The sequence below is a fragment of the Haliotis asinina genome, chromosome 2 (assembly GCF_037392515.1).
Source record: "Haliotis asinina isolate JCU_RB_2024 chromosome 2, JCU_Hal_asi_v2, whole genome shotgun sequence".
Lineage (NCBI taxonomy): Eukaryota > Metazoa > Mollusca > Gastropoda > Lepetellida > Haliotidae > Haliotis > Haliotis asinina.
In genome coordinates, this window is record NC_090281.1 from 72,598,914 (window position 1) to 72,613,257 (window position 14,344).

The 14,344-nt window shown below is 40.6% G+C and overlaps 2 protein-coding genes across 2 annotated transcripts in view; both read right to left on the reverse strand.

Annotated features, from left to right (window-relative positions):
- LOC137274272 (large ribosomal subunit protein eL31-like) overlaps positions 1-14,344 on the reverse strand; it is a 329,417-nt gene that overhangs the window by 280,345 nt on the left and 34,728 nt on the right. The window lies entirely within an intron of this gene.
- Positions 1,378-13,235, reverse strand: LOC137271990 (uncharacterized PE-PGRS family protein PE_PGRS20-like). The gene is made up of 3 exons (XM_067804366.1): positions 13,230-13,235; positions 11,997-12,465; positions 1,378-1,790 (listed from the first exon to the last, which is right to left on the reverse strand). Exons 1-3 carry the CDS (start codon positions 13,233-13,235, stop codon positions 1,378-1,380), a joined length of 888 nt encoding a protein of 295 aa, XP_067660467.1.

The following is a 14,344-nucleotide window of genomic DNA, read 5'->3' on the forward strand; positions in this document are numbered from 1 at the left end:
TCCAAGACAGGATAAAACTATAAAGTAGAAGCGGTTTCCTATATTGTCTGGTTGGCGTTACCCGAGGGTGGAGATAAACCTACGGAAACAAAATCCCAGTCTGTAAGAAATTATGAGCTAGTTATATTTTTGTAGGGAGTCGAGGTTTTTCATTCTGACGAGCCAGTTCCACCATACTTTCAAACATCACCCACACAATACGTTCAAAGTAATGTTATTTCTATTAGTCTTCTGAGGTATATTCCCATATACCACGAGGTATATTTTCATGACTGAGTGAGTGTGAGTGAGTGATTGTGAGTGAATGTGTGAGTGTGATTTTCCGCCTCTTTTACCAATATTCAAGCGACGGGGGCCCCAGAAATGAACCATATGGCGCCTCTGCGCCTCAATAAGTAGTTCCATGTCACGAAGCATATCATATGTCTATTTCTTCAACCGAGCATATTGCGTCACAATCAATACCTCAGTATCACATCAATATCATGATATCTGTGTCAATCCATGTAATAGATTTAAGTCATCAAGCATGTACTTTCAATGACTAATTGCTTCTTTTTTGTTAATGTGGAACCATTAAACCTTCTGTTTGTAAATAATAATGTAATGAATTTATATGTCGGACTCACTTGGACTTTGTACTTAAATTTTGTATGAATGCCGACTTGATCTCGTCACAATATGGCCAGAGTATTACCGATGTGACGTATAGCCCACCTCAACTGTGCCATGAAGCATGTCTTTGTCATTGAGCTTATATCCATGTAATGAGGCCTACATGTGTCTCTGGTCACTACAAGTCGTTGAACTCATTCGTGCCATGGGTCATGTCAGTAGGTATATTCAGGTCACTGAACAGGCCACCAGTCATTTCTATGACATTAGGAGGTATTTCTATGATTATCTAATTCACTCATCAAGTCTCTCTCATGAAGAATGTCCATGCTTTTAGAAAAAAACCCCATGTATTCCAGCAGTATCACGGCGGGGTCCATCAGTTATAGCCTTCACACATTGTACACATGTAAGGAATCGAACCTGGGTCTTCAGGGCGTGACGAGCGAACGCTTTAACCACTAGACTAAACCATCGCTCCTTCAAAAATATGTTTACACAATTCCAACTTAATTGTTACTTCGTCATTTATAGGACTGGTGTACATGTTACATTCAAGAAATCATTTATTGCAACACAGCATATGTGAGGAATAATAACGTAGTTGCAAGTAAGATTAGATGTGTTATTTATTTATTCAAAAGGCAGTAAAAATACGAAGTGATATTCAGTACAAAGCACAACCCATAAGAAATTTTCTCTCAAGAAGTAAAATGAAACTGTTGCTTAAAATCTTCTGGTGAAAGTTACAGTAACTCCTAGTTAGCCATTGAAGGGACCGACGAGTCCGTTACCGAGTAGCCCGTCAACGCCACCAACAATACCTCCAACAAGACCGTTACCGAGAGCTCCATTGACCCCATGTCCACCAACGATGCCACCATGTCTTGCCAGACCGTGTCCACCTACGATGCCTCCATGACCAGAAAGTCCGTTACCGTGGGCTCCAGTGATGCCACGTCCACCAGCGATGCCACCATGTCCTGCGAGGCCGTGTCCACCTACGATACCTCCATGACCAGCAAGTCCGTTACCGAGGACTCCATTGATGCCACGTCCACCAACGATGCCACCATGTCCTGCGAGGCCGTGTCCACCTACGATACCTCCATGACCAGCAAGACCGTTACCGACGGCTCCATTGATGCCACGTCCACCAACAATGCCACCATGTCCTGCGAGGCCGTGTCCACCAACGGTACCTCCATGACCAGCAAGACCGTTACCGAGGACTCCAGTGATGCCATGTCCACCAACGATGCCACCATGTCCTGCGAGGCCGTGTCCACCTACGATACCTCCATGACCAGCAAGTCCGTTACCGAGGACTCCATTGATGCCATGTCCACCAACGATGCCGTTGTGTCCAACAAGACCGTTACTGAAGACTCCGTTGAATCCACGTCCCCCAACAATGCCGCCGTGTCCTGCGAGACCATGTCCACCAACGTTGCCGTTGTGTCCAGCAAGACCGTTACTGAAGACTCCGTTGAATCCACGTCCCCCAACAATGCCGCCGTGTCCTGCGAGGCCGTGTCCACTCACGATACCTCTATGACCAGCAAGCCCGTTACCGACGACTCCATTAATGCCACGTCCACCAACGATGCCACCATGTCCTGCGAGACCATGCCCACCAACGATGCCGCCGTGTCCAACAAGACCATTTCCGAAGACTCCATTGACCCCACGTCCGTCAACAATGCCTGTTACGAATGGACCAGAGCCTTTTCCTTTACCATAGTTGTAGCCGTAACCGAGGCTCTTTCCTGCAATACCACCGTTGTTGAAACCGAATCCGAAAACACTTTTTCCAAGATCTCCACCGAAGAGAGGGACCTCAGCGAGTGTGGTGCACACCAGCACGGACACTACAGCGACGATGACCTAAGAAATCAATATATAATTATCATGAATATAAGAGAACGTTATTTTTTACAATACATTGTTTTTCGTGGTACTTGTATTTCTTTAATGCATAATGTAAACATTCGAAAACTGAAACGGAAAACTCACCTTCATGATTGAGAGTGTAGGGAAGAGGATGGATCAGATGCTGAAGACGGGAATTTTGGGCTTTATATACTGATGGTAATCTGCATTGGACATTCCACTGAATTAATGTGCTCATGAAAACCTGCTGACTTTGCATATTCATGATCAAGACCCCACTGACACGCGAAGTAATGTCACATTTTATTGAGTAGTTATAGCATCAATATTCATATCACCTCTGAAAATACCTTGTTCGATGGTTGAGAAGATCAACATACACTTGAGACTATGCATCTGTTTAAATCATTAAGGTTTCCAAGTACAGAATATCAGTATTGCCAGTCTCCAGAAATAACGAAAGATGTGTGATAGGTCCCCTTAGTTTGTTTGCACTTCCCCCACTTCCACTTCCTTTCATTTGCGCTTATCTTTGGGAAATGAAACAGCATAACATTACATAAGTTTCTTTTGACAAACATCCATGAAAGCCCCGACACTTCTTAATCATTCCGTGCAATCTCTTTCTCCAGATAGTGGATCGTAAGGAGCTGTTGAAACAAATGAAATATTAGTACTATTCAAATTACCAAATTGCAACCACACTTTGTCTTGAAACTGAAAACAATCCACAAGTACAATTACATTATTTATTATTTACTATTTTAAGGAAAACAAACAGTAGTACACACACCTGATATTCTTATGGTGCTTGCAAACTAAATTATTCTTCATTTGTGAAGAACACTCACATACATATATTTTATTCTTATATCAGCTACATTTTTCTAACGTTAATTGTTACAAAGCCCATTTGTATTGGGTGTATCGGAAAAATGCACTAGAAAACTGAGACTACATTAATTTTGTAAGTTTTTTTTATAATTACGTACTTAAACCAAACAATACAATGACATGCTTTATCAGTTGTTGGGCAACACTTCGTTTCGATGTACACTTGCTAAGTAAGTGCGATCTGTGAATATTCGACCACCGACCATATTTATATTACGTGATATCTTGAAATATGCTTTTGGCTGATATGTCTTGGAGTTGTCTAATTTTATTGCTAGCCTTCACAATCACAAAGTATTTTGATATTAATCATCACTTAAACACATAAACAGGGTGAAATATGGCGAATAAGATGAGGTAAATTTGGCCCACTCTATGTCGAACTTGCGGTTAAGGAAAGCCTTGAAAGATGAGCCATGAAATTTGTTTTTGATTTGTCATATTCCTAATTACACCTACATGTTTGGGACTTTCGATTCAATAGGTTCGTATGGCGTGAAAGTTAGGAACAAGTTCATTGTCCTGGCAGATGTTTGACAAACATGTGTTTATAGCTAAAGACAAACATATTTTGATAACTTAGCTCACCAACAAGTTTCAGCACATTTCTATTTCAGCTGTTATGTGTGTAGTGTTGTAATGAACCCATAATATGAAATGGCCAACATCTTAGTCTCATGCATTTCAAAACACACCATATAATTTTCGTGACCATTTGTTTCTTCTCAAACAACAGAAGTAAAACTTAAGAGAACCTCATTAAATTAAACAGCATATAGTATGTTTAATGGCAGGTTATCTTTCCCGAGCTATATTAATTATCGAGCCTAGGCGAATTGGTTATTGTTCGTATTACTCATATCGGTTTTCGATCTAAAAGCATTACAGTTACAACAGCATTCTCTTTAAGAGAATTCTCTTAAGAGGATCCCCATATCCCTACATCAACTCTATAGTTGTCTGACTTTGGCCACAGCAGAGCTTTCAAAATGCTTCATGGTTCACATGTGAGGAAATCCTGTGTTCAAGACGAGTGCCACTGGTGCTACAGGATTCGCTCACCTCTTCGTAAATGCCTGTTATCATTATTACATTATTTGATTGTGATTCTGTTACAGTTAATAATTTACCATGACAAAACGTATGGGAGATCCCCTATGAACCAGCAAAATATAAAACTTACAAATCTAAAATATTCTATACTATGTATTGAGCAGACAAAGAGCTTGATACAGTGATGCACAAAAGAGGTTTCTAATGCACTGCAAATGGGTCAGATCTCAAGCAATGGGTCACAAATTTGATATCAATTCACCAAAGTCTTGATTTTCAATGAGGAACAGTCAATGTTGGAGGACGGTCGATGTTGTTGATGCATTCAACGGCAGTAGGCAGAATGATGTACAGAATTCCTGTTATTCGTGTCCGTGTGTGTGTGTGTGTGTGTGTGTGTGTGTGTGTGTGTGTGTGTGTGTGTGTGTGTGAAGAGGTAACTCTAAAGCTCTACCTTAAAAGGTAAAATACTATTACCATGATACTAAATGTGACCCATAATAACTATCATTTAAAACTCTAAACATTATGACTTAATAATGACTACCATTAATAATGAATAATAATACAAATTACAGAAAACACACTCTCGTAACAATTCATTAACTCGTCGTTGGAATCGTACAATTGACTCGGTTTAAGAAGTCTTATGGCTGAAGAAAAGGGTTTGCCGCTTTCATTCACACAATTTTGATTTGGGGACCCAAACCCAGGGCACATGCTTGAATCAGTATATAGTGATTCTGATGTGGATAGTTTCGGAAATTGAAGGGAAGCCATTGGCAGTTGAAAAACTAAATTTAGTTTAATCCAGCATGTTATTACAGCGCTGAAACGTGAACTGAATACACACACATACATACATGCATGAACACGTGGTGCCACATACACGCGTGCGTGCGTGCGTGCGTGCGTGCGTGTGCGGAGCCAGTCAAGCACAATACAGGAGCGTATTTGCGTGTGTGGATTCAGTAAAGGTTCATGACACGCACACACACATAATTGGGACTCGTGTGTGGCTCCATACCAAGTGGTGTTGCATTTTATGAGAGCACATACAAATGACATCAATAGGTTGCTTCATTTTGTCTCAGTCGTACACCGTTTGCCGCTTTGGACCATCAACGGCTGACGAGCATAACGTTATAGAACTTAATATTAATCACGACCCGAGTGGCATCTATACTATGTTTAGGCCTACCGTGCATATGTTATACGCAGATACATAGATATTAGGCAATACAAATAATGACAATACATTATGCAAACAGAGCAACCGGTGATTTCGAATCTCATAATGGCCCAAATAGCCCCCATCCGTTTGTCGAACGGTAAAGACACGGGTTTTATCTGCTTGCCGCAAGAGGCGACTATCGGGATCGGCTAGTCAAGCTCGATGACTTAGTTCACACATATCATTGGTGGTCCCAATTGCGCAGATTCTATGCTCTTACTCTTGATCACTGGATTGTCCCAGACTGGATTATATAAGGACTGGAATATCGCTGAGTGTGGCGTAAACCTAAACTCACTTAGTCATTCATCTGATTGTCACCATCTAAACCTAAATTCAGCGGCTTATCTCACTTTGAGAGAGTTCCTCATTCGTCAAACCACCTGTCGTATCAGTTAAAAGTTAGTTCATAACCGAACTCGAGTGTTGAAAAACAAGCTTAGGTGAACAAAATAGGACATATTAGTACATATTCCCTAACCGCATTCTGATTCAGGGTGGTGCATTGTAATTATAAGCAACAAAACCCATTATAAAAAATCGCTGCTCATACAGTTTTCACTATATCAAGAGAACGTGTTTGTGAGTCATCATCATGGTTCCATGTGGTTCTAGGAAAGGTGTGCGTATCCTGCCCAATTCCTCTTGCACACTTCACAAACAGATACAGAGGCTTTGTAAGGCTCATGCACACTTAGGGCTCAGTATCGAAAACAGATTAAATATTGTTCCACTTTACAGGTGGTGATTGTTAAAGCCTTGTATTCTGATTCTAATGTACTGATTGTGCTATAACGTTATTGAAAATCGCAAACAATCTGTAGTGGCGTGCAGTTGTAATGAAAGCGCGTTTTCACCATTTCATAACAATCCCACTTTACGATACATATGCTTATGGCATATCAGAAATGACAAAAAAGCTGTAGGCATGTATAGATGTGTTTATATTCACACAAAATTACAAAAAAAACCTACATTGAATACAAATCTTAATCCCTCTAGAAATTTACACCTTAGTACTAACGGTGCTTGATGCTTAAAACTTTCCGAGGAAAGGTCCTGAAACTCCAATTCCTTCACTGAAGGGACCAGCAAATCCATTACCGAGGACCCCATTAGCGCCACGCCCACCAACAATGCCGCCGTGTCCAGCGACACCGAGTCCACCAACGATGCCACCATGACCGGCAGCGCCGTTACCCAAGACTCCATTGATGCCATTTCCACCAACGACGCCACCGTGACCAGCAACACCGTGACCCCCAACGATGCCGCCGTGACCAACAAGACCTTTACCGATCACTCCATTAACGCCACGTCCACCAACGATGCCACTGAAGACTCCATTGAGACCGTGTCCGCCAACGATGCCGCCAGGACCACCAACGAAGGGCCCAAAGCCTTCACCGTATCCGTAGTTGTTATAACCGTAGCCTTTTCCTGCAATACCACCGTTTTTGAGACCGAATCCGAAAACACCATTTCCAAGGGCTCCACCGATGAGGGGCACCTCAGCCAGGGTGGTGCACACCAGCACGGACAATACAGCGACGATGACCTGAAAAACAATAGACGGTTTATCTAAAATAAATATGTGTAACGAGATGTCATTCACATATACTTCCTGCCTAATATAAGGTAAACGTATCTAAACACAGGACGCCAGTAAAAATTCATCTATACACAAGTACAGTGACAACCATAGACCGATTGAGATGGTATTTCTATTAATATGGAGTCGTTTTTGAGCGATCATGATGTTAAATGAATATACAGAAACTTATGACCTCTGGTTCGAATTGTAGAAGTGGTGTGTCTCTTTCTCGTTTTTTCAGGTTTAACTTGTTTTGTATTGCATACTTATGAATAAAAATATATTAAATATACATACATAGACGGAAATACATAAAGGAATAGAGGTATTTTCATGCACTCTTAATGTATTTCCAACAGTGTGTTTCCTGAATTTTCGCCTTGTCAGTACCATTTGCTTGCTCGTCAGTTCATTCCTGCTTTATTTTGGAGTTTTTTACCACAGGAAGCTGTCAGTGTGTGATATTTGTTAAGAACAAGCCAAAGCGGCCTTAAGTACATCTGTCATACGATTAGATACTGAAGGAAAAAAACTACCTATACAAAGCTTGTGAAGAAACCTGGAAAAAAAATAACGGAACACGTGCCCTTTCATGTGATCCCTTATATTTTCCCTCGTCAGTTCTACATAACCAAACGTTCATTGCATCTTTGCGTAACATGCATGCTGTAACAATGTTCGAAAATATATTTTTAAAATATTTTACATGTATTGACTACAGTTTTAAGAATGAAATGTACCTTCATGATTGAGAATGGATGTTGCTGTGAGGAGGACGATTCTGATGCCGAAGACAAGATTATTTGGCCTTATATACCCCAGGTGGTCCCTACAGAAGACTCTATTGAATTAATGTGCTCATGAAAAACTGCCGACTTAACATATTCAGGATCTAACACCCACTGGCTCCCGAATTAACTGCATGGTTTATTGGTCAGTTGTAAAATCGTCAGTATTCATATAATACAATGTGACGCTTCAGATTGACATCCAGTGATGGGGAAAACCAAACAAGGCGCTTTTGAGCAGTTACGCCGGATACTGGCGCTATACACATATTAGCATAATAATCATAATAATCTATGGGGCATGCATGAAATATGCCACTTCTTTGAACAATGGTTTTAAAAAGAACATTAGTGAGTGAGTGAGTTTGGTTTTTACGCCGCTTTTAGCAATATTCCAGCGATATCACGGCGGGGGACACCAGGAAATGGGCCTCACACATTGTACCCATGTGGGGAATCGAACCCGGGTCTTCAGCTTTAACCACTAGGCTACCCCACCGCCCCCAAAAACATTACAGAGCACTGACATTCAATATCAGTGTGATAGTCTCTTTGACAAATATCTTTGATTTCAACGACAATGCCTTGACGTGTATTACAAAAACATTGCACGTTCCTTGTTGACGACAACGTGTTGGTATTTTATTACAGTTCCCACATCGTTATGTCTATAGATACAGATAAAGTAGGAGTTCTCAAACGGTGACAAGACACTGGACAGGAAAATGTATTTATAGAAATGAAAATTTGGAAAAATATTTTCATTCCAACATCCTCATAGAATACCATATAATATATTATGCATGCAGTCTAAGAAGGCTTTATATGCCACCCAAATTATACTAAACAGCAAAAGAAACGTTACCATGCCAACTATTTTGCCAGATATGTTTCATCTTAATTTTGATTATTTTTTCTTCACTTTGTATATGTTAGCGAGACCTGGTTCGTAGCCAATGTTCAAGAAAATTTGGTTTCAGATTCTGTATTTGATACAAAAACATGTCGTCAAAACGGAGTTACTAAAATAATGATGGGACGAGGTTTTTGTGCGAGTTTCATGAAATCACAATGCGCGTGCATCCCGAAGTGTCGTCCCTATAAGAAGAGTACCGAGCCATTCACTGGTCGACAGTAGCGACATGCCACGATTATCAAGGGAATAGAGGGGCCCAGCTTTAGGAAGACTGAATGCTGGTCAGACTGCATGTCATGTTGTATATCATTTTTCTGTTCGTCTTCGAACAATATACCGAGATACAGCCGACCGCCCTGGCAGTGGAAGATAGCCTGTGATAACGTTGAGACAAAATAGGCAGATTGCCCGTCATCCCTGGCAAAATCGTTTCGGTAGGGCTACTGGACTTGCACGGGCAACAACTGGCAATCACCAGAGATCAATCAGCGCCGATACTGTGCAGAGAAACGTCAGTGTCGCAGGCTTTACCGGGTTCTGATCCTCACTGTTCGACATCGCCGTGCTCGTCTCCAGTGGGCCCCACATCATCGTATCTGACGTCACCGGGAGTAGCGAACTCTAGTCATCTCCGACGAAATCCAGTATTGCCTCTCAGCGGCTGATGACAGAGCGAGAGTTTGGCGACGACGCGGGAAGCGTTTTGCAGATGGTTGTGTCCTGGAAAGAGATTCGTGGTGAGATCCAAGCATAGTGGTGTGGAGTGCTATTGCCCTCGATCACAAACTAGGACCCATGGTGTTCCAGAATATTGGTCCCGCTAGAGGAAATAGTGGAACACCTGCCCACTGCTACAATGATGAATCGCTGAAATCATTCGTCGTGCCACATTTTGGTCGTCATGGAAACTCTTTCAGCACGACGCCCCTGACCGAGCAACTAGAGACCTACTCCATCAAAACGGTATACAAACTCTTCACACTGTGCTTGTTCTTTTTTCTTTTTCGGCTCAGTGTATATTAACTCAGTATTCCCTATAACAGAACCGGTTGACCCAATATGCACTTCAATTTAGAATCGGTTTAACTACAATTAAATAAGATTGTTGGTGGGCGTGGCATGAATGGAGTCTTCGGTGACGGTCTTGCTATCTTGTATGAAATGTTTTTATAACCCTTTAATATGAAGTGACTCTGAGTTTTATTCATTTGCATACACACTATATAATTCTCATTATAAATTTGTTTCTTCGCTAGCACTAGTGGTATAACGTTAAATGTATTCTTCTATGAAGTAATGAATGTTTAAGAGGTAAAATATTTCATTGCAGATGTATAACTAACGCGTTAAGGGGAATGGCAGATTATCTTTCCCAAGTTATATCAATCACGTAATTGTCAAACCTTGGCGAGTTGATTATTGTTTTATTACCTATGTGACAAAAATGCTAAAACGAAAATAGCATTCATTTTAAGGAAACCCGCGATGTCGAGAATAGCCCATACCCCCATGCGTTGATTGTCTGCTTTGTTTTTCTGAAACAGCCAATCAGCGTTCACCAAAAGATGTAACCTATCTACACACCTACGGATGAAATGCTGCTCAGTGTCCCCCTATTCATGTAATACCATATCGCATCTCATACAAATATAAGACAAACCAAGTACATAATTTATTGGGCAAAAATTGTGATACTGATCCAAGCTAAGGCTTAAATAAGCTTAGAGTGATTCTTATGTGAATAGCTTCGTATGTGAAAAGTGAACTATTCGCAATTGGTAAAGTACTGCATGATATTACAGCGCAGAAAAGTGAAGTAGGAAAAACACACGTGTGTGTGTGTACATTCAGTCAACATCAATGAAACCCGGGCGCGCGCTCACACACTCAAATGAAGATGATGTTTTGGCACCAAGTGTTGCATTTTATGCAAGCATATTTTAAAAATAATATATAAAAAAATAATGAGCTGCTTCATCTTTTCAGTACTAGTTTGGTTTCAGCTATAAAACATGAAAGGCCCACGAGATTAAATATGAGAATTTCCTTATAAAAATTAAGACCCGAGTAAAGTTTATACAGGTGGCTTGAAAGGTATCTATATCGTATATTGGTTCTACCGTATATGTTATATCCACATATAACGGGGTGCTGGGAAATGTATATTCCCGTCATGCGACTCTACGTGGCGCAAACAGAACACACCGTTGGTTTCAAACCCCATGCTCGTCCACATACTGTCATCTGTTTGTCACCACCGAAACCTAAGTCAACAGTCAACGATCTATCTGAGAGAGTTCCTTATTTGGAATATACTTCTAATAAAATACTTCTAATCTGCATTGTGTGTAGTACTGATATAACCCTTATAACTCCCGTAAGAAATTTCGGTACATACAATTTACACTTTATCAAGAGAACGTGTTGATGAGTCATTATCAGGATACCAGATGTTCTGTGAGTGGTGAGCCCATCTTGCCGTATTCCACTTGCACACTTCACAAACAGTATCTGTATATGCTTATGTACATTTCAGTACAGAAAACATTAAAATTACTGACCTCTGTAGCGGTGGAGAGTAGCATGATTTGCTAAAGCGTTCCATCATTCCGCAAATGGTCTGTTTGTGCTACAGTCCTATTCATACTCACTAAGAATTTAACATATCCTGTAACTGTACCAAAAATCTGTTTTCACCATTTCAAGCAATCCCACATTAAGACACATATGTTTATGGCATGTCAGGAATGGTAAAAAGGCTGTAGGTATGTATAGGTCTGTTTTTATTCATGCAAAATTACAAAAACATACGCAGTATAAAAATGCAATCCCTCTTGAAATTTACATCTCATCTAAGTACTTAAAATTTTCCGACGAAAGGTCCAGAAACTCCAATTCTGCCACTGAAGGGGCCAGCAAGCCCGTTACCGATGAACCCATTAACACCACGTCCACCAACAATGCCGCCGTGTCCAGCAACACCGAGTCCACCAAAAATGCCACCGTGACGAGCAAGACCGTGTCCGCCAACAATGCCGCCATGTCCAGCAAGTCCCCTACCGAAGACTCCATTGATGCCACGTCCACCAACGACGCCTCCGTGACCAGCAAGACCGTTACCGAAGACTCCATTAATGCCATGGAAACCAACGTTGCCGCCATGTCCTGCAAGACCGTGTCCCCCAACGATGCCACCGTGACCAACAAGACCTTTACCGATCACTCCATTGATGCCACGTCCACCAACGATGCCACCGAAGACTCCATTGAGACCGTGTCCGCCAACGATGCCGCCAGGACCACCGACGAAGGGCCCAAAGCCTTTACCGTATCCGTAGTTGTTATAACCGTAGCCTTTTCCTGCAATACCACCGTTGTTGAGACCGAAACCCAAAACACCATTTCCAAGGGCTCCACCGATGAGGGGCACCTCAGCCAGGGTGGTGCACACCAGCATGAACAATACAGCGACGATGACCTGAAAAAACAATTAAAATAAAATGTTAAAATAAATATGTGTAACGAAATGTCCTTCATATATATTTCCTGCTTTATGATACGTAAACGTATGTAAACACTGGACGTCCGTAAAAATACACCAATGCATAAGTACAATGGCAACCATAGACCGTTTGACCTTATTTCTATTAGTATGCAGTTATGTTTTGAACGTCATGCTATCCTGTCGGTGCTATCCATTCCAGATGCTGATAAACTGATCCCCAGTAACTGTTGCTTAAAGCATCTCAGATGTAACGAAATCACCACAGGTTTACTATGTACAACATAGAAAGTACATAAAGTCGCGACAAAAACCTACGACCGTCGGTTCAAATTGTATATTGGCATGAATATATACTGGTGAAAAAATATAAGGTGTAACTCAAAAGTTTTCCTATTTCCCTTCTTCTTTTCAGGTTTCACATGATTTGTATGGTACTATGAGTGAATATGGACAAATACACAGTGGAACACTAACATTTTCATGCCCTTCTAATTTATAAGCCGTGCTCATACCTGCTTTTTAAAAGTTTTTCTTCAACATCAATATGACAACCCGCGTCATTTGTTCAGAACGATTCAAAACGCTCATAAGTACACCTGTCATGCACTTTTTTTTTGTTCGTGTTTATATAACCAAAAGTTCATCGCTTAGCCCATGAACCATCACATATGCTGTACAGATATAAGGAAATATACTCTATAACATGTAATGACTACAGCTTTAAGAATGAAATTTACCTTCATAGTTGAGAGTGGATGTTGCTGTGAAAGAGGACGATTCCGATGCTGAAGACAAGATTGTTTGGCTTTATATACTCTTGGTCGTCTCTACAGGAGTCTCTACTGAATTAAAGTGCTCATGAAAACTGCCGACTTTGCATATTCATGATCTAACACCCACTGACTACCGAAGTAAGGGCATGGTTTATTGGTTAATTGTCATACCATCCGTATTCTTATAATCTTAGGGGATATGTGAAGTATACCACTTTTTTCATCAATTACAGAGCACAATTTCGCGGTTGTCATACTCACTTTGATAAAACTCCATCTCAACGACGATTCCTTTACGTGTATTACAAGAACATTGTATGTTGTTCAAAGACCGCAGCATTTACGAAATAAACGTTACACAGCATCTGGTTGTAAACAGATACGTATAAAATTGTAGATTTCGAATGGTGGCAATATGCCGAAAGCAAGAAAGTGTTTACTGAAATGAAACATTTAACTTCTTGGTACGAACATTATCACAAGTGTCTAAATGACCTTTCAGTACTATGGATGTCTCGTTATTATTAATACAAAGCCACAAAGCAAAGCCCATACTTTAATGTTTTTTCTACTATTTTTGCCGTCATCGGCATGAAAACTATGCCTGCCCCCAACACTGTCTCTAAAAACCCTTCCAAATGTCTTCTCGATATATTTTAGTTTTAGCTAAATATACAATAACGAGAATGACAGTATCAATCAAGAAAAGATGAACACATCTAATAACTTTAATCATACTTTGAAAATAATTCCCTGAAATCAATTGATTTTCAAACGCAAGTATATAATCTTACAAATCTTATAACCATACAAATTTTATTTTTCATTCATGACAAAAGTATCAGATAAGTAATTCATGGACAGATCGTTTAAAGAATGTATCATTACACGTTGTAGATGACATCACAGACATACAGTAGAAGCACCGTATGACCCGTGTAATATGAATAAGGAGATAGGCTGTGGTGAGGTAATGACTTTCAGCGACATTCCCAACCACGTCCTGTGATCTTTCATCATAGTTTATGGTGGACACCCTGGTGAGTATTCGCAGTTTATATACTCTCTTCAAATAATGT

Coding starts and splice junctions, on each gene's coding strand:
- LOC137271990 (XM_067804366.1), bottom strand. Junction 1,791..11,996: donor TGGCGGACACGGTCTTGCTC/GTCACGGTGGCA, acceptor ACGGCCTCGCAG/GACATGGTGGCATTGTTGGT.